Source organism: Salmo salar, chromosome 13 (genome assembly GCF_965601325.2).
Source record: "Salmo salar chromosome 13, fSalSal1, whole genome shotgun sequence".
Lineage (NCBI taxonomy): Eukaryota > Metazoa > Chordata > Actinopteri > Salmoniformes > Salmonidae > Salmo > Salmo salar.
In genome coordinates this window covers 115769225-115795843 of record NC_138303.1, presented here as the reverse complement: position 1 = coordinate 115795843, position 26619 = coordinate 115769225, and the positions used below count along the sequence as shown (strand labels likewise).

The window sequence follows — 26619 nt, the reverse complement described above, 5'->3', positions numbered from 1 at the left end:
ATGACATTCAATAGTTGATATGTTATTGTTGTGTTATTATTCTACAGAAACAGCCTCTCGTTGACCGAACCGAATTGAAACAGGCAGTTTGACAGGCGGCTAAATATTCCAGTCAACCGGAAGGACCGCAACATGTTGACGTCACAGAGCTTTGTTTACATTCGACAAGCGTTGGCTGGAAGGTGCCGTTGCGAAACTTCATACCGTACTTAGCCTATGTTTTCCAAGTACTGGAGTTTTGGTATTTCTTTACACACTACCTTATGTATCTTTCTTAAACATTACATTGATAGAAACTACGTCAACTCTCAAACAACACTTTAGGAGTAGCTAGCTCGGTGTTTCCCCAACAGGCTAACGTTAGTTATGTTTGCTAGTTAGCCTGTATCGTTGGTCTGCTTGCTCACGCTGTTGCAACTCTGACTTTTTCTTTAGATACGTTGGCAACCAGAATAAAGCCTACCGGTTGATTTAGCTACTAGATTTATTTATTTCCTAGTTTTCTTAATTATACAGAGAACCTTTATCCAAATAAGGCCTATGTACGATGATTATACACACCCCCATCATCCCCATGTCTTCCTAGCATTACCCTGCCACCACTATGTTAGTTACACAAACCCCCTGCATGGAGCGCAAACTCAGCTGTGTAATCCCCTATTATTTAGAGATGTGTGTGTGTGTGTGTATATATGTAGATATATATATATATAGATACACACAGTGCTTTGTCCTGGCAGCAACACAGCCTCAGTATATTTAGCCCCGTTGTGTTTAATCCACTATGTTGGTGATGGATAAAGTAAGAGCAGCACTTACATAATAACTACACTACCGTTAAAAAGTTTGGGGTCACTTAGAAATGTCCTTGTTTTTTAAAGAAAATCTAAACATTTTGTCCATTAAAATAACATCAAATTGATCAGAAATTCGGTGTAAACATTGTTAATGTTCTAAATGACTATTGTAGCTGGAAATGGCTGATTTTTAATGGAATATCTACATAGGCGTACAGAGGCCCATTATCAGCAACCATCACTCCTGTGTTCCAATGGCACGATGTGTTAGCTAATCCAAGTTTATCATTTTAAAAGGCAAATTGATCATTAGAAAACCATTTTGCAATTATGTTAGCACAGCTGAAAACTTGTTCTGATTAAAGAAGCAATAAAACTGGCCTTTAGACTAGTTGAGTATCTGGAGCATCAGCATTTGTGGGTTCATTACTACAAATGCTGATGCTCCAGATACTCAACTAATTGAATAGGATCTCTATGTGCATGGATTTATCTCTATCACTAAGGGTGTATGTATACAGTACATAGGTACCTGGTATCATGGCGACCAGACGGGCTCTGAAGGCAGTGCTGATTGACCTGAGTGGAACCCTCCATGTAGAAGACACAGCCGTACCTGGAGCACAAGACGCCCTCAACAGGTCAGTCTGCCCAGAGCCTTGTTATTCAGTACTCACCCAGCCACTTCTCCTGAGCTGCTCACACAACCTTCTGGTTCCATCTGAATGTAAGAAATCACAAATACGTCTGAGATTTGTTCTGCAGCATGCCTCAGTCCCCATATTTACCCAGTCCTTAATTCTGTGAGTTTCTTCTGAAGTGACACGGTCTCTATGTGATTTATACACTAGGTTGCGTCAGTCCTCTGTAGCAGTGAAGTTTGTGACCAACACCACTAAGGAGTGTAAGAGGAACCTTGTGGAGCGTCTCCACAGTCTGAACTTTGACATCCAGGAGCAGGAGATCTTCACGTCCCTGACAGCAGCCAGGAGCCTCGTGGAGCAGAGACAACTACGCCCCCTACTGCTGGTGGCGGACAGTGCACTGGAGGACTTCTCAGGTGAGAGACAGGGCTAGATGAGGCAGAGCAGATAGCAAACTAACTTACATTTAGAATGCATCCCAATGGAGCTGTATGGACCCTGGTCAAAAGTAGTGCAGGGCATATGGTGCCATTTGAGATGCAGGTGTAGTTTTAACTCTATAAAGCGTCTTCTATCCATGTTGTGCTGCAGGTCTGGAGACATCCGAACCCAACGCTGTGGTGATAGGCTTAGCTCCAGACCACTTCAACTACCAGACGCTCAACAAAGCATTCAGGTAAACAGCTGAGTCAGTCCTCATACTGTAACCTCCCCTGTTATTGTAATGGTGAAAGGTTAGCATGTCTTGGGGCTGTGATCTTATCTAGATAACGTGTGAAATGAATGAGTCCGACGCTAAGGATATACTGCTTTGTTGAGACAAGGCCAAATCCCCATCATCAGCATGAAGAAAAGACGGGGAGGAGGGTTGGGTGCCTTGTAAGAATTTGCTGAGTAGATAAACCACCACTACCCCATTGTAAAACACACTGGACGATCTACAATTAAGACTATCCTACCAACGGGACATTAAACTGAAATATCTTACGTTTCACCGAGACTTGGCTGACCGACGACACGGATAATATAGAGCTGGCTGGCTTCTCCGTGTTTCGGCAGGACAGAGCAGCTACGTCTGGTAAGACGATGGGTGGGGGTATGTGTCTATTTGTCAATAACTGTTGGTGCGCGTTATCTAATATTAAAGAAGTCTCACGCTTCGAACACACCAACAGCGTCATTGCATTTTGTTTACACCAGAATGACATTAATTTCCAATGAAACACTGCGTTTGCCATGCAGCATTGCGTTGCAGTGCGTTCAGTGTGGTGCAGACGTTGGATTTATTGAACATATGCGTTAAACTGTATGTGTAGACGACTTGACAGAAATGGTAGCAGAAGGTGAATGTTGAACTTTTGTTGCAGACATATCCAGATGATGCTGCATACTATTTTGCACAATGACGCTGTCAGTGTGTTAGAAGCATCAAGTTATTGATTGCCTGAGGTAAAATACCTCATGATAAGCTGTAGACCAGACTATCTACCGTTAGAGTTCTCATCTATATTATTTGTAGCCTTCTATTTACCACCACAAACCGATGCTGGCACTAAGATGGCAGCCAACGAGCTGTATAAGGCCATAAGCAACCAAGAGAAATGCTCATCCAGAAGCGGCGCTCCTAGTGGCCGGGGACTTTAATGCAGGCGAACTGGGGATGCACAGATTTGAAATTTTTGACCGATATCCAATATTTTCCATGCCAAAAAACCTGATACCGATATTTAACATTTTTGCTGCCTTTTAAGTATTCTAGTTCAGTTAAATAGTTGAAACACTCACACACTGACCAAAAAGTTATTTTGTTGGCATTTACGTATGTCCCCATTACCAGTAAAACATAATCAAAACCTTTTTCTTTCACTTACTTGCTGTGCTGTTTCATTGTTCATTTGTTCAGTCGTTTTATTCTCAACCAGGATTTCATCATACATGTCAAGCGGTGAAGTTTCAACTCTGTCCGTGGCCTTTTCTGTCATGAGTCCTCTTCCTCGGTGCGCACTGTAACTGTGTCCGTTTCCATCCATTTCACGTAAACCCTGTTTCTTGTCTGCATCGAAGTAGCGATCCTTGTACCTAGCATCGAGCATGGTGGCGACACAGTAAAGAGGCTCAGAGAGAATGCCACCGAATCACTTGTTCACAGCCTCTAGAGTACTTTTCCAAGTTTTAACCCCACGGTCTGTCCGCAGTTTTGTTGAGCAGGAGTTTCAATGCCATGACAGAGGGTATCACGTCTGCTGCAGACGCAGTTGATGAGCTTATTTCTCCAGTCAGTTGTTCGAATGGAGCTAGGAGTGTATTCATGTTTCCAAGTTTTATACATGTTCTCAAATGCCATTGAAATGGCACCAGCGGTATGAGAACCAGCACATTCTTGAGCATGCAATACGGCTTTCCTCAGTAGGAAATCCTCATCGACCCACTGTGCTGTCAGACTCAGCATGCTCCTGGGGCTGACATCGCTGGTCCAAATGTCAGTCGTGAAGCTAATAGCAGTGACGCCCATAGCAAGTAGCTCATGGATGTGAGTTTCAACAATACTGTGTAACTCCGGTAGGGCAACATCTGAAAAATAGCGCCTACTTGGTAGTGTGTGCCGGTGCTCGACCAGTCGGCGAAAGCCAACATCATCCACGACAGAGAACGGTTGATTGTCAAGGGCAATGATTCCATTATCTTGGCTTTAATGGATTTCGCCTTTGAGTTGTCTCGCTGACATTTTCTCACTCTTTCAAATGACTGCTCGACTTGAACTTGTTTAGTTGGAAGTGTGCGCTTTGTTGTTTTCTGCCTTTGTTCTAAGTAGCCGCTAAACGTCTGGGGGTGATGCACTTTCAAATGAGGAATTAGGTTTGTGGTATTTTAGATTTCACTTTCTCCCCTCCTAGGGAAATAATAGCAGCACAAACATTGCATATGGCCTTTTTTGTTATCTTCCTTTGAAACTTCAAAATAGATCCACACAGCAGACATTGTGGGCTAGGTTAGGAATGCTGTGTTGCACGTGTACCGCTGTATTTGTCGTGACGTCATCGACCTACGTTATATAGGTATGCACGTCAGCTTTGACATTGGTTTTGCATATCGGCGTTAAACTAGACATCAAGCCGATGTTGTCATTTTTAGCTAATATCGTCCGATTCCGATATGCTTACCAATATATCATGCATCCCTAAGGCAAATGTAAATCCGTTTTACCTAATTTCTACCAGCATGTCACATGTGCAACCAGAGGAAAAAACACCAGATCACCTTTATTCCACACACAGACGCATACAAAGCTCTCCCTCGCCCTCCATTTGGCAAATCTGACCATAATTCTATCCTCCTGATTCCTGCTTACAAGCAAAAACTAAAGCAGGAAGTACCAGTGACTCTCTCAATACGGAAGTGGTCAGATGACGCGGATGCTACACTACAGGACTGTTTTGCTGCACAGACTGGAATATGTTCCGGGATTCATCCAATGGCATTGAGTACACCACCTCAATCATTGGCTTCATCAATAAGTGACCGTACGTACAGTTCTCAACCAGAAGCCATGGATTACAGGCAACATCCGCACCGAGCTAAAGGCTAGAGCTGCCGCTTTTAAGGAGGGGGACACTAATCCCGACACTTATAAGAAATCCTGCTATGCCCTCAGACGAACCATCAAACAGGCAAAGCGTCAATACAGGACTAAGATTGAATCCTACTACACCGGCTCTGACGCTCGTCGGATGAGGCAGGGCTTGAAAACTATTACAGACTACAAAGGGAAGCCCAGACGCGAACTACCCAGTGACGCGAGCCTACCAGACGAGCTAAATTCCTTTCATGCTCGCTTTGAGGCAAGCAACACTGAAGCATGCATGTGAGTACCAGCTGTTCCAGACTGCGATCACTCTCCGTAGCCGACGTGAGCAAGACCTTTAAACAGGTCAACATTCACAAAGCCGCGGGGCCAGATGGATTACCAGGACGTGTACTCAAAGCATGCGCGGACCAACTGGCAAGTGTCTTCACTGACATTTTCAACCTCTCCCTGTCTGAGTCTGTAAAACCTACATGTTTCAAGCAGACCACCATAGACCCTGTGCCCAAGGAAGCGACGGTAACCTGCCTAAATGATTAGTGCCCCGTAGCACTCACGTTGGTAGCCATGAAGTGCTTTGAAAGGCTGGTCATGGCTCACAACACCATGCCGGAAATCCTAGACCCACTCCAATTTGCACACCGCTCCAACAGATCCACAGGTGACTCAATCTCAATCACACTCCACACTGCCCTATCCCACCTGGACAAAAGGAACACCTACGTGAGAATGCTGTTAATTAACTACAGCTCAGCGTTCAACACCATAGTGCCCACATGGCTCATCAATAAGCTAAGGAACCTGGGTCTAAACACCTCCCTCTGCAACTGGATCCTAGACTTCCTGATGGGCCGCTCCCAGGTGGTGAGGGTAGGCAACAACACATCTACCACGCTGATCCTCAACACTGGGGCCCCTCAGGGGTGCGTGTTCAGCCCCTTCCTGTACTCACTGTTCACCCATGAATGTGTGGCCAAACACGACTCCAACACAATCATTAAGTTTTCTGACGACACAACAGTGGTAGGCCAACAACAATGAGAAAGCCTATAGGGAGGAGGTCAGAGAATGCCAGGACAACAACCTCTCCCTCAATGTGAGCAAGAACAAGGAGCTGATCGTGGACTACAGGAAAAGGAGGGCCGAACAGGCCCCCATTAACATTGACGGGGCTGAAGTGGAGCAGGTTGAGAGCTTCAAGTTCCTTGGTGTCCACATTACCAACAAACTATCATGGTCCAAACACACCAAGACAGTTGTGAATAGGGCACGACAACACCTTTTCCCCCTCAGGAGACTGAAAAAATATCGCATGGGTCCCCAGATCCTCAATGTTCTACAGCTTCACCATCGAGAGCGTCCTGACCGTTGCACACCGGTTGGTATGGCAACTGCTTGGCATTTGACCGTAAGGTGCAACAGAGGGTAGTGCGTATGGCCCCAGTACATCACTGGGGCCAAGCTTCCTGTCATCCAGGACCTATATACTAGGCGGTGTCAGAGGAAGGCCCAAAACATTGTCAATGACTCCAGTCAGCCAAGTCACAGACTGTTCTCTTTGCTACCACACAGCAATCGGTACCGGAGCGCCAAGTCTAGGACCAAAAGGCTCCTTAACAGCTTTTACCCCCAAGCCATAAGACTGCTGAACAATTAATCCAATGGCCACCTGGAATATTTACATTGACCCCCCCCCCCCATTGGTTTTTACACTGCTGCTACTCTCTGTTTATTATCTATGCATAGTCACGTTACAAATTACCTTAACTAACCTGTACCCCCGCACATTGGCTCGGTACCGGTATCCCCTGTATATAGCTTCATTACTAACCTGTACCCCCTCACATTTACTCAGTACCGGTATCCCCTGTATATAGCCTCATTACTAACCTGTACCCCCTCACATTTACTCAGTACCGGTATCCCCTGTATATAGCCTCATTACTAACCTGTACCCCCGCACATTGACTCGGTACCGGTATCCCCTGTGCCTCGTTATTGTTATGTAAATATCTTGTTACTGTTTGATTTCAGATTTTTTTTACTTCAGTTTATTCCAGTAAATATTTTCTTAACTATTTCTTGAACTGCATTGTTGGTTAAGGGCTTGTAAGTAAGCATTTCACGTTAAGGTCTACACTTGTTGTATTCGGCGCATGTGACAAATAACATTTTATTTTTTTTATTTTTGGGGGGGCGGGGTGTATTTTATTAGAATACCCATTAGCTGTTGCAAAAGCAGCAGCTACTCTTCCTGTGGTCCACACAAAACATGAAACATAATTCAGAATGACATAATACAGAACATCAACATCCAAGATCAGCTCAAGGACAGAACTACATACATTTTAAAAAGACACACACAGCCTACGTATTTTTTATTTATTTAACCTTTATTTAACCAGGTAGGCCAGTTGAGAACAAGTTATCATTTACAATCATAATTGATCATAATTTGACACTTATAGCCAGAAAGTTGTCTAAGAGCAGGTTTAAGCTCTCTACTGTTAGAAAGCCGGATCAACTAAGAATACCTAAGAGTGAATTAAACTATTTTGAAAAAGCAATTAATGGAATTAACTGGAATGATCTCTTGTCCTATACAGACGTGGAAGCTGATAGTGAGGTTTTTCTATCCACAATCCAGGCTACAATAAATGGTTTCCTAAAGAAAATCAAATCCAAACCTGGCCAAAAGAGCACTCTAGCTTGGCTAAATGGAGAAATTTGGAAATTGATGAAAGAACGAGATTATGCTCTAAAAACAGCCCTAAAATCCAAATTAGAGCATGACAGACATAGGTTTACCATGTTGAGAAATAAGGTGATGAAAGAAATCAGACAGGCCAAGGCAAACTTTTTTATTAACATAATTGGTGAGGCAAAGGGAAATTCTAAATTGATCGTGGTGAATAACAATCTAACACAGGATGCAGTTGAAATAGCAATAGCCTTCAATTCCTACTTTATTGACTCTGTCAGGGTACTGACACAGAAACCCTCCACTGGTTTATTGGGCTCAGTGCTAGTGAATGACGCTCAACCCGTCTTCATCATAAGGGAGGTTTCTGAGTCAGAGGTGAACAAGGTGATTAGCTCACTAAAGAACTCTAAATCCAAAGATGTGTTTGGGCTGGACTCTTTCTTAAAAACTACAAAGAGTCACTCATTGGCCCCATTACTAAGGTCACCAACACATCTATTGGTCTGGGGGTGTTTCCAAGGGTATGGAAGTCAGCCATAATAACGGCCATCTTTAAATCGGGCGACCCTGCTGATGTGAGTAACTACAGGCCCATTAGTATACTACCTGTAGTGTCGAAGGTTGTTGAAAAGTGTGTAGCAGAACAACTGATTTCCCACCTCAACAACAGCCCCTTCACATTACACTTCATGCAGTTTGGCTTCAGAGCGAAACACTCCACAGAAACGGCCAACTGCTTTCTTCTGGAAAATGTGAAGTCCAAGATGGACAAAGGGGGCGTTGTTGGGGCTGTGTTTCTGGACCTAAGGAAGGCTTTCGATACTGTTAACCATGAGATTCTCATCACAAAATTGTCCAAGTTCAACTTTTCCCCCGATGCCTTGAGATGGATGAAATCATACCTTGAAGGCAGAACTCAGTGTGTCAGAGTGAGCAATGAGCTGTCGCCCACTCTTAGCTATGATGTGGGCGTGCCCCAAGGGTCAATACTGGGGCCCCTCCTGTTCAGCTTGTACATTAATGATCTGCCTTCCGTCTGCACTGGGTCTGAAGTTCAAATGTATGCAGATGATACAGTGATATATGTGCATGCAAAGAGCAAACAACAAGCTGCACAAGAAGTCACTACTGTAATGGTCCAGGTTACAAAGTGGCTCAGTGACTCGTGTTTGCATCTCAATGTGAAAAAAACAGTTTGCATGTTCTTCACAAAGAGGGCAACAGATGCTACTGAGCCAGATGTCTATGTATCAGGGGAGAAGCTCCAGGTGGTATCTGATTTTAAGTACCTTGGAATCATACTTGATTCCAACCTCTCTTTTAAAAAGCATGTGAAAAAGGTAATTCAAATAACCAAATTCAACCTAGCTAATTTCCGATTTATACGAAATTGTTTGACCACAGAGGTAGCAAAACTGTATTTCAAATCGATGATACTCCCCCACTTAACATACTGCTTGACTAGTTGGACCCAAGCTTGCTATACAACATTAAAACCTATTCAGTCTGTCTACAAACAGGCTCTCAAAGTGCTCGATAGAAAGCCCAATAGCCATCATTACTGTTACATCCTCAGAAAGCATGAGCTCCTGAGTTGGGAAAATCTTGTGCAGTACACCGACGCATGTCTTGTATTCCAAATCCTAAATGGCCTAGCTCCCCCTCCACTCAGTATTTTTGTTAAACAGAAAACCCAAACATATGGCAGCAGATCCACAAGGTCTGCCATGAGAGGTGACTGTATAGTTCCCTTGAGGAAAAGCACCTTTAGTAAATCTGCTTTCTCTGTGAGAGCTTCCCATGTCTGGAATACACTGCCATCAGACACACATAACTGCACCACCTATCACACTTTCACAAAATGCATGAAGACATGGCTAAAGGTCAATCAGATTTGTGAACATAATCCCTAGCTGTGTATTGCCGCTTTCCATGTTGTCTGTTGTCTGTAGCTTGTGAGGTGTGGAAACACTTTGTTGTTTTTATGGATTTTGTCTTGTTGCTTTTTGTTCTATGTTGCTCTGTCTGTATGCTACATCTTGCTTGTCCTATGTTGCTCTGTCTGTATGCTATGTCTTGCTTGTCCTATGTTACTCTGCGTGTGCTCACTGTTCAATGATTGTCTATATTGTAATTGTTTTTAATAACCTGCCCAGGGACTGCGGTTGAAAATTAGCCGGCTGGCTAAAACCGGCACTTTTACTGAAACGTTGATTAATGTGCACTGTCCCTGTAAAAATAAAATAAACTCAATAAACTCAAACAACTGCGACCTGGCCAAGATAAAGCAATGCAGTGCGACAAAAATATCAATGCATACACACAAACTATCTAGGTCAAATAGGGGAGAGGCGTTGGGCCGCGAGGTGTTGCTTCATCTGTTTTTTGAAACCAGGTTTGCTGTTTATTTGAGCAATATGAGATGGAAGGAAGTTTCATGCAATAAGGGCTCTATATAATACTGTGCTCCTTCTTGAATTTGTACTGGATTTGGGGACTGTGAAAAGACCCCTGGTGGCATGTCTGGTGGGATAAGTCTGTGTGTCAGAGCTGCGTGTAAGTTGACTATGCAAACAATTTGGGATTTTCAACACATTGTTTCTTATAAAAAGAAGTGATGCAGTCAGTCTCTCCTCAATTCTTAGCCAAGAGAGACTGGCAGCCATAGTATTTATATCAGCCCTCTGATTACAATGAAGAGCAAGACGTGCTGCTCTGTTCTGGACCAGCTGCAGCTTAACTAGGTCTTTCCTTGCGTCACTGGACCACACGGCTGGACAACAATCAAGATTAGACAACTAGAGCCTGCAGGACTTGCTTTTTGGAGTGTGGTGTCAAAAAAGCAGAGCATCTCTTTATTATGCCAGACCTCTCCCCATCTGTACAACCATTGAATCTATATGTTTTGACCATGACAGTTTACAATCTAAGGTAACGCCAAGTAATTTAGTCTCCTCAATTTGTTCAACAGCCACACCATTCATTACCAGATTCAGCTGAGGTCTCGATCGTAAGGAATGATTTGTACCAAATACAATGCTCTTAGTTTTAGAGATGTTCAGGACCACTTTATTACTGGCCAACCATTACAAAACAGACTGCAACTCTTTGTTAAAGGTTCCAGGGACTTCATTAGCTGTGGTTGCTAATGCGTATATGGTTGAATCATCAGCATACATGGACACACATGCTGTGTTTAATGTCAGTGGCAGGTCATTGGTGAAAAGAGTATAGGGCCTAGAGAGCTGCCCTGCGGTGCACCACACTTCACATGTTTGACATTAGAGAAGCTTCCATTAAAGAAAACCCTTTGAGTTCTATTAGATAGATAGCTCTGAATCCACGACATGGCAGAGGTTGAAAAGCCATAACACATACGTTTATTCAACAACAGGTTATGGTAATATCAAAGACTGAGCTGAAATCTAACAGTACAGCTCCCACAATCTTATCAATTTCTTTCAACCAATCATCAGTAATTTGTGTCAGTGCAGTACATGTTGAGTGCCCTTCTCTATAAGCATGCTGAATGTCTGTTGTTAATTTGTTTACAGAGAAATGGCATTGTATTTGGTCAAACACCATTTTTTCCCAGCAGTTTTCTAAGAGCTGGCAGCAAGCTGATAGGTCTGCTGTTAGAACCAGTAAAGGCTGCTTTATCACTCTTGGGTAGTGGAATGACTTTGGCTTCCCTCCAGGCCTGAGGACAAAGACTTTCCTCTAGGCTCAGATTAAAGATATGACAGATAGGAGTGGCTATAGAGTCAGCCACCATCCTCAGTAGCTTTCCATCTAAGTTGTCAATGCCAGGAGGTTTGTCATTATTGATCGATAACAATAATTTTTACACCTCTCCCATACTAACTTTACAAAATTCATACTTGCAATGCTTTTCTTTCATTCGTTTTTTTTATGCATGAATACAATTGCTCGCTGTTCGTTGTTGGCATTTCCTAAGTTTGCCCACTTTGCCATACATTTTTTAAATTCCTCATCAATCCATGGAGCCTTAATAGTCAGTTTCTCAACAGGTGCATATTTATCAATAATTGGAAGAAGCAATTTCATAAATTCATCAAGTGCAGCGTCTGGATGCTCCTCATTAATCACATCTGACCAACAAATATTTTTAACATCCACATAAGTCACAGAAAAATATTTTGTATGATCTCTTATATACTATTTTAGGCCCAGATGTTGGAACTTTGGCTTTCCTGGATATATCCACTACATTGTGATCACTGGGTACAGATACAGCTTTAGAACACATTTCTACAGTATTAGTAAAAATGTGATCGATACATGTGGATAATCTGGTTCCTGTAGTGTTATTTCCTGAAGTTCCTAAAGTTTACATACACTTAGATTGGAGTCATTAAAACTCGTTTTTCAACCACTCCACACATTTCTTGTTAACAAACTATAGTTTTGGCAAGTTGGATAGGACATCTACGTTGTGCGTGACACAAGTAATTTTTCCAACAATTGTTTACAGACAGATTATTTCACTTATAACTCACTGTATCACAATTCCAGTGGGCCAGAAGTTTACATACACAAAGTTGACTGTGCCTTTAAACAGCTTGGAAAATTCCAGAAAATGATGTGGCTTTAGAAGCTTCTGATAGGCTAATTGACATAATTTGAGTCAATTAGAGGTGTACCTGTGGATGTATTTCGAGGCCTACCTTCAAACTCAGTGCCCCTTTGCTTGACATCATGGGAAAATCTAAAGAAACCAGCCAAGACCTCAGAAATAATATTGTAGACCTCCACAAGTCTGGTTCATCCTTGGGAGCAATTTCCAAACGCCTGAAGGTACCACATTCAAACTGTACAAACAATAGTATGCAAGTATGAACACCATGTGACCACGCAGCCGTCATACCGCTCAGGAAGGAGACGCATTCTGTCTCTTAGAGATGAACGTACTTTGGTGCGAAAAGTGCAAATCAATCCCAGAACAACAGCAAAGGATCTTGTGAAGATGCTGGAGGAAACAGGTACGCAAGTATCTATATCCACAGTAAAACTATATCCACAGTAAATCGACACAACCTGAAAGGCCGCTCAGCAAGGAAGAAGCCACTGCTCCAAATCCACCATAAAAAAGCCAGACCACAGTTTGCAACTGCACATGGGGACAAAGATCGTACTTTTTGGAGAAATGTCCTCTGGTCTGATAAAACAAAAATAGAACTGTTTGGCCATAGTGACCATCATTTTGTTTGGAGGAAAAAGGTGGGAGGCTTGCAAGCCGAAGATCACAATCCCAGCTGTGAAGCACGGGGGTGACAGCATCATGTTGTGGGGGTACTTTGCTGCAGGAGGGACTGGTGCGCTTCACAAATAGATGGCATCTATATTGGCAGAACTGAAAAAGCGTGTGTGAGCAAGGAGGCCTACAAACCTGACTCAGTTACACCAGCTCTGTCAGGAGGAATGGGCCAAAATTCACCCAGCTTATTGTGGGAAGCTTGTGGAAGGCTACCCGAAACAGTTGACCCAAGTTAAACAATTTAAAGGCAATGCTACCAAATACTAATTGAGTGTATGTAAACTTCTGACCAACTGGGAATGTGATGGAAGAAATAAAAGCTGAAATAAATCATTCTCTCTACTATTATTCTGACATTTCACATTCCAAACATGTGAGTGATCCTGTGATCCTAACTGACCTAGGGAATTTTTACTAGGATTAAATGTCAGGAATGGTGAAAAACTGAATTTAAATGTATTTGGCTAAGGTGTATGTAAACTTCCGACTTCAACTGTAGGAGGTCTTTTGCCTTTAGGTAGGCCGTCATTGTAAATAAGAATTTGTTCTTAACTGACTCGCCTAGTTAAATAAAATGAAATAACTAAAAATCAATTGGTGCTGCAGGGTTGAAGCTACGAACCCATAGTCTTGGCTCTCTCATCCCTTCCAGGCTTCTGGGAGGGAGGGTGGACAATGAGCCTGTCATAGCGGATGTAAGCAATGCCCCCACGCGCTCTGGCAGCTTTCATGTCTGGGATCAGTTCTTTCCTCTTCTGGAGCTTCAGGATGGTCCTCGTTGAGGAAAATATACGTTCCTCTCAGCCTCTCGGCCTGTCACCTTGGCTCTTTCCAGAACAGCTACCTGGTCCTTGAACCTCAGGATCCTGACCACTATCGGCCTGTCACCTGGGCTCTTTCCAGAACAGCTACCTGGTCCTTGAACCTCAGGATCCTGACCACTATCGGCCTGTCACCTTGGCCCTTTCCAGAACAGCTACCTGGTCCTTGAACCTCAGGATCCTGACCACGATCGGCCTGTCACCTCAATCTTCATGTGGTCCATCTTCAATTTCTCAGAGATCATTTCCCTCACTTTGTCCTCAGACTCCATCCAGGTCTCATGTGGAGGTCCTGCAATTTCGTCCACAACCATGTTGTGCCGTCTTGATTGTCCCTCGAGATTCTGATATATCCGTCATCGTTGTCATGGATTCACACACCGAACTGATGTCCTCTCTCAATGACTTACAGACTTACAGACTTACTGCCATCTTGCTGTTCTCCTTCAACTCAAACGGCAAACTGTTATTCAGGTCCTCCTCTCTGGTCAGGTCGTCCATTCTTTTATTAGTAGGATCCGCGAGTAACTGAACAAAACACTTGAAGCTATTTTCTTGTTGTTGTAACAACTGCTTGTAGGTCTCTTTTTGTTCATTTTAAAAGATCCTTCACGTGTGATAGAGAGACACCACTGTCCTCAATGGTACTCCCACCGGCTTTGGTCTTTCTCATAGTAGCTAGCAACGTATGTTAGGCTGTTACTCCTCGCCGTTCCAAACAGGGCAGGTCACGGGGAAGATTGAAAACAACAAACAGCAGGGATCTAGACAGCCATAAACCCGGGACAATCTGCTGTCCCAGCCACAATGGCTAACCGCATCACGGGCTCCTGAAAACCCAGCTAGCTTGATATGCAGCTAGCTAGCAGCTAGGCTAGCTCCGACGCCAAATAGCTCCTCAGACCCGTCCTTGATCGGCAGGATCACTGGAAAGAGACAAGCAATCCCAGCAACTGATGCCAACTGCGTCGCAGTATCCATACTAAGAAGCTAGCTAGCTACCAAGAACTTTACAAAACACTTTCAAACAAAGGTATATTTTCTGGGTGATTTAAATATTGACTGGCTTCCATCAAGCTGAATCTAAAAATGGTATGGTTGAGAGGGATGAGGCAAAAAGAATGGCTTAATAATATAAGTAATAAAATAAGTCTGACTGCACAACCAAACGTACTGCAAATTGATAAATCATGTGACTAAACTGTATAAAAATAAGAAACTACACTATAAAACAAAGATAAATTACATAAAGAATGATAGTAAAAAGCTTTGGAGCGATTTTATTATATTTTATAATTTCATTCATCAGAAAACCCACTGATATTGTTAACTACTTACATTATTTTTCCAGCAACAAAAGCTGACACCACATTCAAGTATATCTGACAAAATTATGAAATACGAATTGTAATTTTGAATTCCGTAAAGTGAGTGTGAAAGAGGAGAAAGAATTATTCTTGTCTATCAACAATTCAAGCCACCGGGGTCTGGCAACTTGGATGGAAAATTACTGAGGATAATAGCGGCCCATATTGCCACTCCTATTTGCCACATCTTCAATTTAAGCCTACTAGAGAGCGTGTGCCCTCAGGCCTGGAGGGAAGCTCAAGTCATTCCGCTACCGCAGAATAGTAAAGCCCCCTTTACTGGCTCAAATAGCCAACCAAGCAGCCTGTTACCAACCCTTAGTAAAGTTTTGAAAATATTTTTTTACCAGATACAATGCTATTTTACAGTAAACAGACTCTTAGCACGATTATAGGGAAGAACATTCAACAAGCACAGGACTTACACAAATGACTGATAATTGGCTGAGAGAAATTGATGATAAAAAAAATTTTTTTGGGGGGGGGGGGGCATTTTGTTAGACTTCAGTGCGGCTTTTGACATTATTAATCACAGTCTGCTGCTGGAAAAACATATCTGTTATGGCTTTACACCCCCTGCTATAGTGTGGATAAAGAGTTACCTGTCTAACAGAACACAGAGGGGGTTCTTTAATGGAAGACTATCAAATATAATTCAGTTAGAATCAGGAATTCCCCAGGGCAGCTGTCTAGGTCCCTTACTTTTTGAGTAAAGCCAGTGTGTCTATGTATGTGGATATCTCAACACAATACACGTCAGCTACTACAGCGACTGAAATGACTACAACACTCAACAAAGAGCTGCACTTAGTTTCAGAATGGGTGGCAAGGAAGAAGTTAGTCCTAAATATTTAAAAAACAAAAAGTATTGTATTTTGGGACACATTGACTAAACCCTAAACCTCGACTAAATATTGTAATAAATAATGTGGAAATTGTAGATGTTGAAGTGACTAAACTGCTTGGAGTAACCCTGGATTGTAAACTCATGTTCAAAACATATTAATACAACAGTAGCTAAGATGGGGAGAAGTCTGTCCATAATAAAGCATTGCTCTACCTTCTTAACAACACTATCAACAAGGCAGGTCCTACAGGCCCTAGGTTTGTCGCACCTGGACTACTCTTCAGTCGTGTGGTAAGGTGCTTCAAAGAGGGACTTGAGAAAATTGCAATTGTCTCAGAACAGGGCAGACACCCATACATACCCCACAAGACATGCCACCAGCGGTCTCTTCACAGTCCCCCAAGTCCAGAACAGACTATGGGAGGCGCACAGTACTACATAGAGCCATGACAACATGGAACTCTATTCCACATCAAGTAACTGATGCAAGCAGATTTAAAAAACAGATTAAAAAAACACCTTATGGAACAGCGGGGACTGTGAATCAACACAAACATAGGCACAGACACATGCATACACACACACACGATAACATATGCACTATACACACACGTACACATGGATTTTGTGTTGTAGATATGTGTTAGTGGAGTATGTGCCTGAGGGAACACACTCAGTGTGTTGTGAAATCTGTTATGAATGTATTGTAATGTTTTTAAAATTGTATAAACTGCCTTAATTGTTCCGGACCCCAGGAAGAGTAGCTGCTGGCTTGGCAGCACTAATGGGGATCCATAATAAACCCCAGGAAGAGTAGCTGCTGCCTTGGCAGGAACTAATGGGGATCCATAATAAACCCCAGGAAGAGTAGCTGCTGGCTTGGCAGGAACTAATGTGGATCCATAATAAACCCCAGGAAGAGTAGCTGCTGCCTCGGTAGGAACTAATGGGGATCCATAATAAACCCCAGGAAGAGTAGCTGCCGCCTTGGCAGGAACTAATGGGGATCCATAATAAACCCCAGGAAGAGTAGCTGCTGCCTTGGCAGGAACTAATGGGGATCCATAATAAACCCCAGGAAGAGTAGCTGCTGCCTTGGCAGGAACTAATGTGGATCCATAATAAACCCCAGGAAGAGTAGCTGCTGCCTTGGCAGGAACTAATGGTGATCCATAATAAATACAGATCTTTGATCATCTGTAAATTTCTCACTCATTCAGGATTATCTGTAGTCATGGTAGCATCCACATTAATGTAGAAATGTTTAGAAATATATTATATTGTTATTTACAATAAAAGTGACTCAAATGACAATACATGCTTTATTCACCATTTAAATTCTATTGGGCACAAAATAATCTGAAACACAACAAAACGAACTGCAAATGTATCCAAGAAGTTTGTGCAAGTTGAGTCACAAGCTTGGTGTAGTCACTGCGTGCAATGGGACCAAATACTTTTTACTACTTTATTCATAAGAATCTCTACAGGTGTCAATTTTTACTCCTACCTGTTTGAGTAATATAGCTCAGTATTTGATCTATTTTATAGTCATTATTGCTCACCTTTATCATGGGTGTTAATCATTTCAGACCCCACTGTATATGTCACATCTCAATTTATTGTTTTAAATGTGTTTTCTTGTATGTGCTACTGCAGTGAGCTTTCAGCTGCCTTAGTACACATCAAATAAAACTCTATTTTTTTCCTCTATCTACCAGGCTGGTTCTAGACGGGGCCCCCCTCATAGCCATCCATAAGGCCAGGTATTATAAGACGAAGGATGGTCTGGCGCTGGGCCCCGGACCCTTTGTGACAGGGTTAGAGTACTCTACAGACTGTCAGGCCACCGTTGTGGGGAAGCCTGAGGGAACATTCTTCCTGGAGGCTCTGAGGGACATTGGCTGTTGTCCTGAAGAGGCCATCATGATCGGAGATGTGAGTCACACTGGAGGACTCCCAAATAGTACCCTATTCCCTATATAGTTGGGTTAGGGTTACCTACAATGAACAAAAATATAAACGCTACATGCAACAATTTGAAAGATTTTACTGAGTTACAGTTCATATGAGGAAATCAGTGAATTGAAATAAATGTATTGTATCTATGGATTTCACATGACTGGGAATACAGATATGCATCTGTTGGTCACAGATACACTACATTACCAAAAGTATGTGGACACCTGCTCGTCAAACATCTCACTCTAAAATCATGGGCATTAATGTGGAGTTGGTCCCCCCTTTGCTGCTATAACAGCCTCCACTCTTCTGGGAAGGCTTTCCACTAGATGTTGGTACATTGCTGCGGGGACTTGCTTCCATTCAACCACAAGAGCATTAGTGAGGTCGGGCACTGATATTGGGCGATTAGGCCTGGCTCAGTCTGCGTTCCAATTCATCATGTTAGGTTCTGAGCAAACATAGTAAAAACTCAAACGGACGAATAGGAAGAGCTCAAACCAAGTTCATTCACCCATTGGGCCATACATCTATAAAGGTCTGATTACACAAGCACATATTTATAACATCCAAATAGTCAACTCCTTACACATCCTGACAGCCAATACGTCTCTGTTGCTAAGCAGGAACTACATTCTTCATCTCACTGGTGTAGTCATGGTCCTGCCTGATGCTTGAACCTTCATGGGCGTAGAAGTGTGTGTGTGTGAGACTGTAGTAGGAGGGTTGTTGTCGTGGGCCCCTCTGGCCCCCCTCCCAGAGGTTTCTTCTCACTTTAGCTATTGACTTGACCTCCAGCTGAATTCCTTGCTCCTCCATAGTTCCACAGCTGGTCTGCCTTATCAGAGACTAACTAGACTGTTGCCCTTTGCCTCCCTCCTTAGGAACATAATGTGAACTTTCTGCACTTCCCCATGTCTGTCTCAGTAACTTTCCATACACCAAGTTCCTATCCACCCTTCATTGACCCCATCATATACATTCCTTTTACATGTAAAGTAATCAATAAGTATACAGTACCAGTCAAAAGTTTGGACACCCTCTCATTAAATGTTTTTTCTTTATTTGTACTATTTTCTACATTGTAGAATAATAGTGAAGATATCAAAACTATGAAATAACACATGGAATCATGTAGTAACCAAAAAAGCGCAAACCAGATGGGATGGGGTATCGCTGCAGAATGCTGTGGTAGCCATGCTGGTTAAGTGTGCCTTGAATTCTAAATAAATCACAGACAGTGTCACCAGCAAAGCACCCCCACACCATCACACCACCTCCTCCATGCTTCACGGTGGGAACTACACATGCAGAGATCATCCATTCACCTACTCTGCATCTCACAAAGACACGGCGGTTGGATCCAAAATCTCAAATTTGGATTCATCAAACCAAAGGACAAATAACATTTCCACCGGTCTAAAGTCCATTGCTCAAGTCTGTTTTTCTTATTGGTGTCCTTTAGTGGTTTTAGTAGATGGCCTCATGAGAGCTCCTCAGTAGAGGTAACTCTAATGAACTTATCCTTTGCAGCAGAGGTAACTCTGCGTATTCCTTTCCTGTGGTGGTCCTCATTAGAGCCAGTTTCATCATAGCGCTTGATGGTTTTTGAGACTGCACTTGAAGAAACTTTCTAAGTTCTTGACATTTTCCGGATTGACTGACCTTCATGTCTTAAAGTAATGATGGATTGTGGCTCTCTCTTTGCTTATTTGAGCTGTTCTTGCCATAATATGGACTTGGTCTTTAACCAAATAGGGCTATCTTCTGTATACCACCCCTACCTTGTCACAACACAACTGATTGGCTCAAACGCATTAAGGAAAGAAATTCCACAAATTAACTTTTGCAAAAGCCACACCTGTTAATTGAAATGCATTCCAGGTAACTACCTCAAGAAGCTGGTTGAGAGAATGTCAAGAGTGTGCAAAGCTGTCATCAAGGCAAACGGTGGCTACTTTGAAGAATCTCAAATATAATATATATTTTGATTTGTTTAACACTTACTACAAGATTCCATATGTGTTATTTCATAGTTTTGATGTCTTCACTATTATTCTACAATGTAGAAAATAGTAAAATTAAATTAAAAAAAATTAAGAAAACCCCTTGAATGAGAAAGTGTCCAAACTTTTGACTGGTACTGTATTTAAATAAGGTAAACTCAGCAAAAAAAGAAACGTCCTCTCACTGTCAACTGTGTTTATTTTCAGCAAACTTAACATGTGTAAATATTTGTATGAACATAACAAGATTCAACAACTGAGACATAAACTGAACAAGTTCCACAGACATGTGACTAACAGCAATGGAATCATGTGTCCCTGAACAAAGGGGAGGTCAAAATCAAAAGTAACAGTCAGTATCTGGTGTGGCCACCAGCTGCATTAAGTACTGCAGTGCATCTCCTCCTCATGGACTGCACCAGATTTACCAGTTCTTGCTGTGAGATGTTACCCCACTCTTCCACCAAGGCACCTGCAATTTCCTGGACATTTTTGGGGGGAATGGCCCTAGCCCTCACCCTCCGATCCAACAGGTCCCAGACGTGCTCAATGGGATTGAGATCCGGGCTCTTCGCTGGCCATGGCAGAACACTGACATTCCTGTCTTGCAGGAAATCACGCACAGAACGAGCAGTATGGCTGGTGGCATTGTCATGCTGGAGGGTCATGTCAGGATGAGCCTGCAGGAAGGGTAGCACATGAGGGAGGAGGATGTCTTCCCTTTTATTTATTTATTTATTTTGTATTTTTTTTATTTAACCAGGTAGGCCAGTTGAGAACAAGTTCTCATTTACAACTGTGACCTGGCCAAGATAAAGCAAAGCAGTGCAACAAAAACAACAACACAGAGTTACATATAACCAAACCCTACAGTCAATAACACAAAATAAAAATATATGTGTGCAAATGTAGGGAGGTAGGCAACAAATAGGCCATAGAGGCGAAATAATTACAATTTAGCATTAAAACTGGAGTGATAGATGTGCAGATGATGATGTGCACGTAGAGATAAGTAAGTACTATGGGGATGAGGTAGTTGGGTGTGCTATTTACAGATTGGCTGTGTACAGGTACAGTGATCGGTAAGCTGCTCTAACAGCTGATGCTTAAAGTTAGAGGGAGAGATATCAGACTCCAGCTTCAGTGATTTTTGCAATTCCTTCCAGTCATTGGCAGCAGAGAACTGGAAGGAAAGGCAGTCAAATGGCTGGTGCACCTCAGTGATGGTTGATTGCTTCATTTTTGCAAATCTTATAATAAATATGTTGTTTGAAAAACTCTGCAGTCTCTCTTCTTATAGAATTTATCTGACACCGTAGAGCTCGGAGACAGGATTGTGTCAAGAAACAGATCTGGGTACCAAAAACATTCTGCAGCATTGAAGGTTCCCAAGAACACAGTGGCCTCCATCATTCTTAAATGGAAGAAGTTTGGAACCACCAAGACTCTTCCTAGAGCTGGCCGCCCGGCCAAACTGAGCAATCAGGGGGGGAAGGGCCTTGGTCAGGGAGGTGACCAAGAACCCGACAGAGCTCTAGAGTTCCTCTGTGGAGATGGGAGAACCTTCCAGAAAGACAACCATCTCTGCAGCACTCCACTAATCAGGCCTTTATTTTAGAGTGGCCAGACGGAAGCCACTCCTCAGTAAAAGGCACATGACAGCCCGCTTGGAGTTTGCCAAAAGGCACCTAAAGACTCTCAGACCATGAGAAACAAGCTTCTCTGGTCAAATTAAAACGAATTTTATTGGTCACATACACATGGTTAGCAGATGTTAATGCGAGTGTAACAAAATGCTTGTGCTTCTAGTTCAGACCGTGCCCTCACCTCCTCCCTGTAGGCCGTCTCGTCGTTGTTGGTAATCAAGCCTACCACTGTAGTGTCGTCTGCAAACTTGATGATTGAATTGGAGGCGCGCATGGCCACGCAGTCATGGGTGAACAGGGAGTACAGGAGGGGTCTGAGAACGCACCCCTGTGGGGCCCCATTGTTGAGGATCAGCGGGGTGGAGATGTTGTTACCTACCCTTCACCACCTGGGGGCGGCCCGTCAGAAAGTCCAGGATCCAGTTGCACAGGGTGGGGTTGAGACCCAGGGTCTCGAGCTTAATGACGAGTTTGGAGGGTACTATGGTGTTAAATGCTGAGCTGTAATCGATGAACAGCATTCTTACATAGGTATTCCTCTTGTCCAGATGGGTTAGGGCAGTGTGCAGTGGAATTGCAAATTGGAGTGGGTCTAGGGTGTCAGGTAGGGTGGAGGTGATATGGTCCTTGACTAGTCTCTCAAAGCACTTCATGATGACGGAAGTGCGTGCTACGGGGCGATAGTCATTTAGCTCAGTTACCTTCGCTTTCTTGGGAACAGGAACAATGGTGGCCCTCTTGAAGCATGTGGGAACAGCAGACTGGGATTGATTGAATATGTCCGTAAACACACCAGCCAGCTGGTCTGCGCATGCTCTGAGGACGCGGCCGGGGATGCCGTCTGGGCCGGCAGCCTTGCGAGGGTTAACACGTTTAAATGCTTTACTCACGTTGGCTGCGGTGAAGGAGAGCCCGCAGGTTTTGGTAGCGGGCCGTGTCGTTGGCACTGTATTGTCCTCAAAGCGAGCAAAGAAGTTGTTTAGTTTGTCTGGGAGCAAGACGTCAGTGTCCGCGACGGGGCTGGTTTTCTTTTTGTAGTCCGTGATTGTCTGTAGACCCTGCCACATACCTCTCGTATCTGAGCCGTTGAATTGCGACTCTCACTTTGTCTCTGTACTGACGCTTAGCTTGTTTGATTGCCTTGCGGAGGGAATAGCTACACTGTTTGTATTCGGTCATGTTTACGGTCGCCTTGCCATGATTAAAAGCAGTGGTTCGCACTTTCAGTTTTGCGCGAATGCTGCCATCAATCCACGGTTTCTGTTTGGGGAAGGTTTTAATAGTCACCGTGGGTACATCATCACCGATGCACTTGCTAATAAACTCGCTCACCGAGTCAGCGTACAGATCAATGTTGTTGTCTGAGGCTATCCGGATGAAACCTAGATTGAACTCTTTGGCCTGATTGCCAAGTGTCACATCTGGAGGAAACCTGGCACCATCCCGACGGTGAAGCACGGTGATGGCAGCATCATGCTGTGGGGATGTTTTTCAGCGGCAGGGACTGGGAGACTTGTCAGCATCGAGGCAAAGATGAACGGAGCAAAGTACAGAGAGATCCTTGATGAAAACCTGCTCCAGAGCGCTCAGGACCTCAGACTGGGGCGACTGTTCACCTTCCAACACAACAACTACCCTAAGCACACAGCCAAGACAACGCAGGAGCGGCTTCAGGACAAGTCTCTGAATGTCCTTGAGTGGCCAAGCCAGAGCCCGGACTTCAACCCAATCGAACATCTCTGGAGAGGACCTGAAAATAGCTGTGAAGCGACGCTCCCCATCCATCCTGACAGACCTTAAGAGGATTTGTAGAGAAGAATGGGAGAAACTCCCCAAATACAGATGTGCCAAGCTTGTAGCTTCATACCCAACAAGATTTGAGGCTGTAATCTCTGCCAAAGGTGCTTCAACAAAGTACTGAGTAAAGGGTGTGAATATAATTTTTTTGTAATACATTTGCAAAAATATTATCTAAAAAACTGTTTTTGCTTTGTCATTATGGGGTATTGTGTGTAGATTGAGGGGTAAAAAACTATTTAATACATTTTAGAAGAAGGCTGTAACCTGACAAAATGTGAAAAAAGTCAAGGGGACTGAATACTTTCCGAAGGCACTGTAGGTTCAGAACTTTTGTGAAACAGGACAGCTGAAAAATATATGGCAAATAGAACTCAAAACTGGGTGGTGTTCAGAGATAGATGGGAGGGGTTGAGGGGAGCTGAAGGATGGGACTGGATGGTGTTCAGAGATAGATGGGAGCTGAAGGATGGGACTAAAAACTAAAAACAAATAATTATTGTAAAATATACTGTGTCCGTAAAATGTATAAGCATGAACTGTTGTTGTCCATTAGTTTACTCCAATTAGGGGCGGGATGGTAGGCTAAGCTGAAAATAATAAAGGAAAATATATAAAAACTATATATTTATATATATTATATATATATACACACACACACACACACACACACACACACACACCGCACACAGTGGCAAGAAAAAGTATGTGAACCCTCGCCAATTGAAGCTCAACAGAAGTTGGGTGATGCAACAGGACAACGACCCAGAACAAGTAAAACAACAGAATGTCTTCAACAGAAGAAAATATGCCTTCTGGAGTAGAGGTCGACCGATTATGATTTTTCAACGCCGATACTGATTATTGGAGGACCAAAAAAGCCGATACCGATTAATCAGCCGGTTTTTATATATAATATATATATTTGTAATAATGACAATTACAACAATACTGAATGAACACTTTTATTTTAACTTAATATAATACATCAATAAAATCAATTTAGTCTCAAATAAATAATGAAACATGTTCAATTTGGTTTAAATAATGCAAAAACAAAGTGTTGGAGAAGTAAAAGTGCAATATGTGCCATGTAAAAAAGCTAACGTTTAAGTTCCTTGCTCAGAACATGAGAACATATGAAAGCTGGTGGTTCCTTTTAACATGAGTCTTCAATATTCCCAGGTAAGATGTTTTAGGTTGTAGTTATTATAGGAATTATAGGACTATTTCTCTCTATACCATTTGTATTTCATATACGTTTGACTATTGGATGTTCTTATAGGCACTATAGTATTGCCAGCCTAATCTCGGGAGTTGATAGGCTTGAAGTCATAAACAGCGCTGATGCTTGAAGCACAGCGAAGAGCTGCTGGCAAACGCAGGAAAGTGCTGTTTGAATGAATGCTTACGAGCCTGCTGCTGCCGACCACCGCTCAGTCAGACTGCTCTATCAAATCATAGACTTAATTATAATATAATAAACACACAGAAATACAAGCCTAGGTCATTAATATGGTCAAATCCGGAAACTATCATTAAGAAAACAAAACGTTTATTCTTTCAGTGAAATACGGAACCGTTCCGTATTTTATCTAACGGATGGCATCCCTAAGTCTAAATATTGCTGTTACATTGCACAGTCTTCAATGTTATGTCATAATTATGTAAAATTCTGGCAAATTAGTGACGGTCTTTGTTAGGAAGAAATGGTCTTCACAGTTCGCAACGAGCCAGGCGGCCCAACGGCTGCATATACCTTGACTCTGCTTGCACAGAACGCAAGAGAAGTGACACAATTTCCCTAGATAAAATAAATTCATGTTAGCAGGCAATATTAACTAAATATGCAGGTTTAAAAATATATACTTGTGTATTGATTTTAAGAAAGGCATCGATGTTTATGGTTCGGTACATTGGTGCAACGACAGTGCTTTTTTCGCGAATGCGTTTTTGTTAAATCACCCGTTTGGCGAAGTAGGCTGTGATTCGATGATAAATTAACAGGCACCGCATTGATTATATGCAACGCAAGACAAGCTAGTTAAGCTAGTAATATCATCAACCATGTGTAGTTAACTAATGATTATGTTAAGATTGATTGTTTTTTTATAAGATAAGATTAATGCTAGCTAGCAACTTACCTTGGCTCCTTGCTGCACTCGCGTAACAGGTAGTCAGCCTGCCACGCAGTCTCCTCGTCGAGTGCAATGTAATCGGCGTCCAAAAATGCAGATTACCGATTGTTATGAAAACTTGAAATTGTTCCTAATTAATCGGCCATGCCTCTATTCTGGAGTGGCCCAGTCAGAGTCCTGACCTCAACCCGATTGAGATGCTGTGGCATGACCTCAAGAGACCGGTTCACACCAGACATCCCAAGAATATTGCTGAACTGAAACAGTTTTGTAAAGAGGAATGGTCCAAAATTCCTCCTGACCGTTTTGCAGGTCTGATCCACAACTACAGAAAACATTTGGTTGAGGTTATTGCTGCCACTGTATGGGGGATTGGAAATGATGCAGACATTACATTGATAGAAGCCACAATCTAACTGCAGTATTACATCTAACGTCAATCTGTTTAACTGTATTGTTCAATATCTACCCCCCCTTACAGGACGCCAGAGATGACGTGGGAGGGGCTCAAAACATTGGCATGCTGGGAATTGTAGTCAGAACCGGTAAGAGACATGACATCGCTTCATAACTCAAAGAAAACCTATTTAAAAGCAACTAATGCCAATCATTTCTATTGATTCATAGCATGTTGTCTTCTATAGGTAAATACAGAGTGGGAGATGAGGGTAAAATTAATCCTCCGCCATACCTGACCTGTGACAGCTTCACTCAAGCTGTGGACCACATCCTCCAACACATCCTTTAACTATGGCTCTCTCATCACTATTAGATCAATTAGACATGGGTATATCTCATCACTATTAGATCAATTAGACATGGGTATATCTCATCACTCTTGCAGTCACCAGACTAGACACCTCCGTCTAGTCCCATCACCAGACTAGCACCTCCATCTAGTCCCACACCGGTACTAACACCTCCTCTAGTCCCACACCAGACTGTAGACACCTCCGTCTAGTCCCATCACCAGACTGTAGATCACACCTCCTCTAGTCCCACACCAGACTGTAACACCTCCTCTAGTCC

The 26619-nt window shown here is 42.9% G+C and overlaps 1 protein-coding gene across 4 annotated transcripts; it reads left to right on the top strand.

The window, feature by feature from the left end:
- Window positions 1-62: 62 nt before the first annotated feature.
- On the top strand, window positions 63-26439 carry hdhd2 (haloacid dehalogenase-like hydrolase domain containing 2). 4 transcript variants are annotated; one of them, XM_014139053.3, is made up of 7 exons: window positions 63-182; window positions 1319-1438; window positions 1649-1857; window positions 2033-2117; window positions 17763-17979; window positions 26072-26135; window positions 26235-26439. In XM_014139053.3, the coding sequence occupies exons 2-7, from the start codon at window positions 1338-1340 to the stop codon at window positions 26336-26338; spliced, it is 780 nt and encodes a 259-aa protein (XP_013994528.1). In that variant the 5' UTR covers window positions 63-182; window positions 1319-1337; the 3' UTR covers window positions 26339-26439. The 4 variants fall into 4 exon arrangements, with proteins under 4 accessions (XP_013994528.1, XP_013994526.1, XP_082816747.1 ...); XM_014139051.3 differs by having other exon boundaries at window positions 112-227; XM_082960621.1 differs by having other exon boundaries at window positions 112-227; window positions 26218-26345.
- The last annotated feature ends 180 nt before the right edge of the window (window positions 26440-26619 follow it).

What these genes read in the sequence shown, in the direction of transcription:
- hdhd2 (XM_014139053.3), top strand. Translation starts at nt 1,338, where the DNA reads ATGGCGACCAGACGGGCTCTGAAGGCAGTGCTGATTGACCTGAGTGGA. An exon ending in ACGCTCAACAAAGCATTCAG is followed by an intron (nt 2,118 to 17,762) that starts GTAAACAGCTGA and finishes TCTATCTACCAG; the next exon opens with GCTGGTTCTAGACGGGGCCC. An exon ending in AGGCCATCATGATCGGAGAT is followed by an intron (nt 17,980 to 26,071) that starts GTGAGTCACACT and finishes CCCCCCTTACAG; the next exon opens with GACGCCAGAGATGACGTGGG.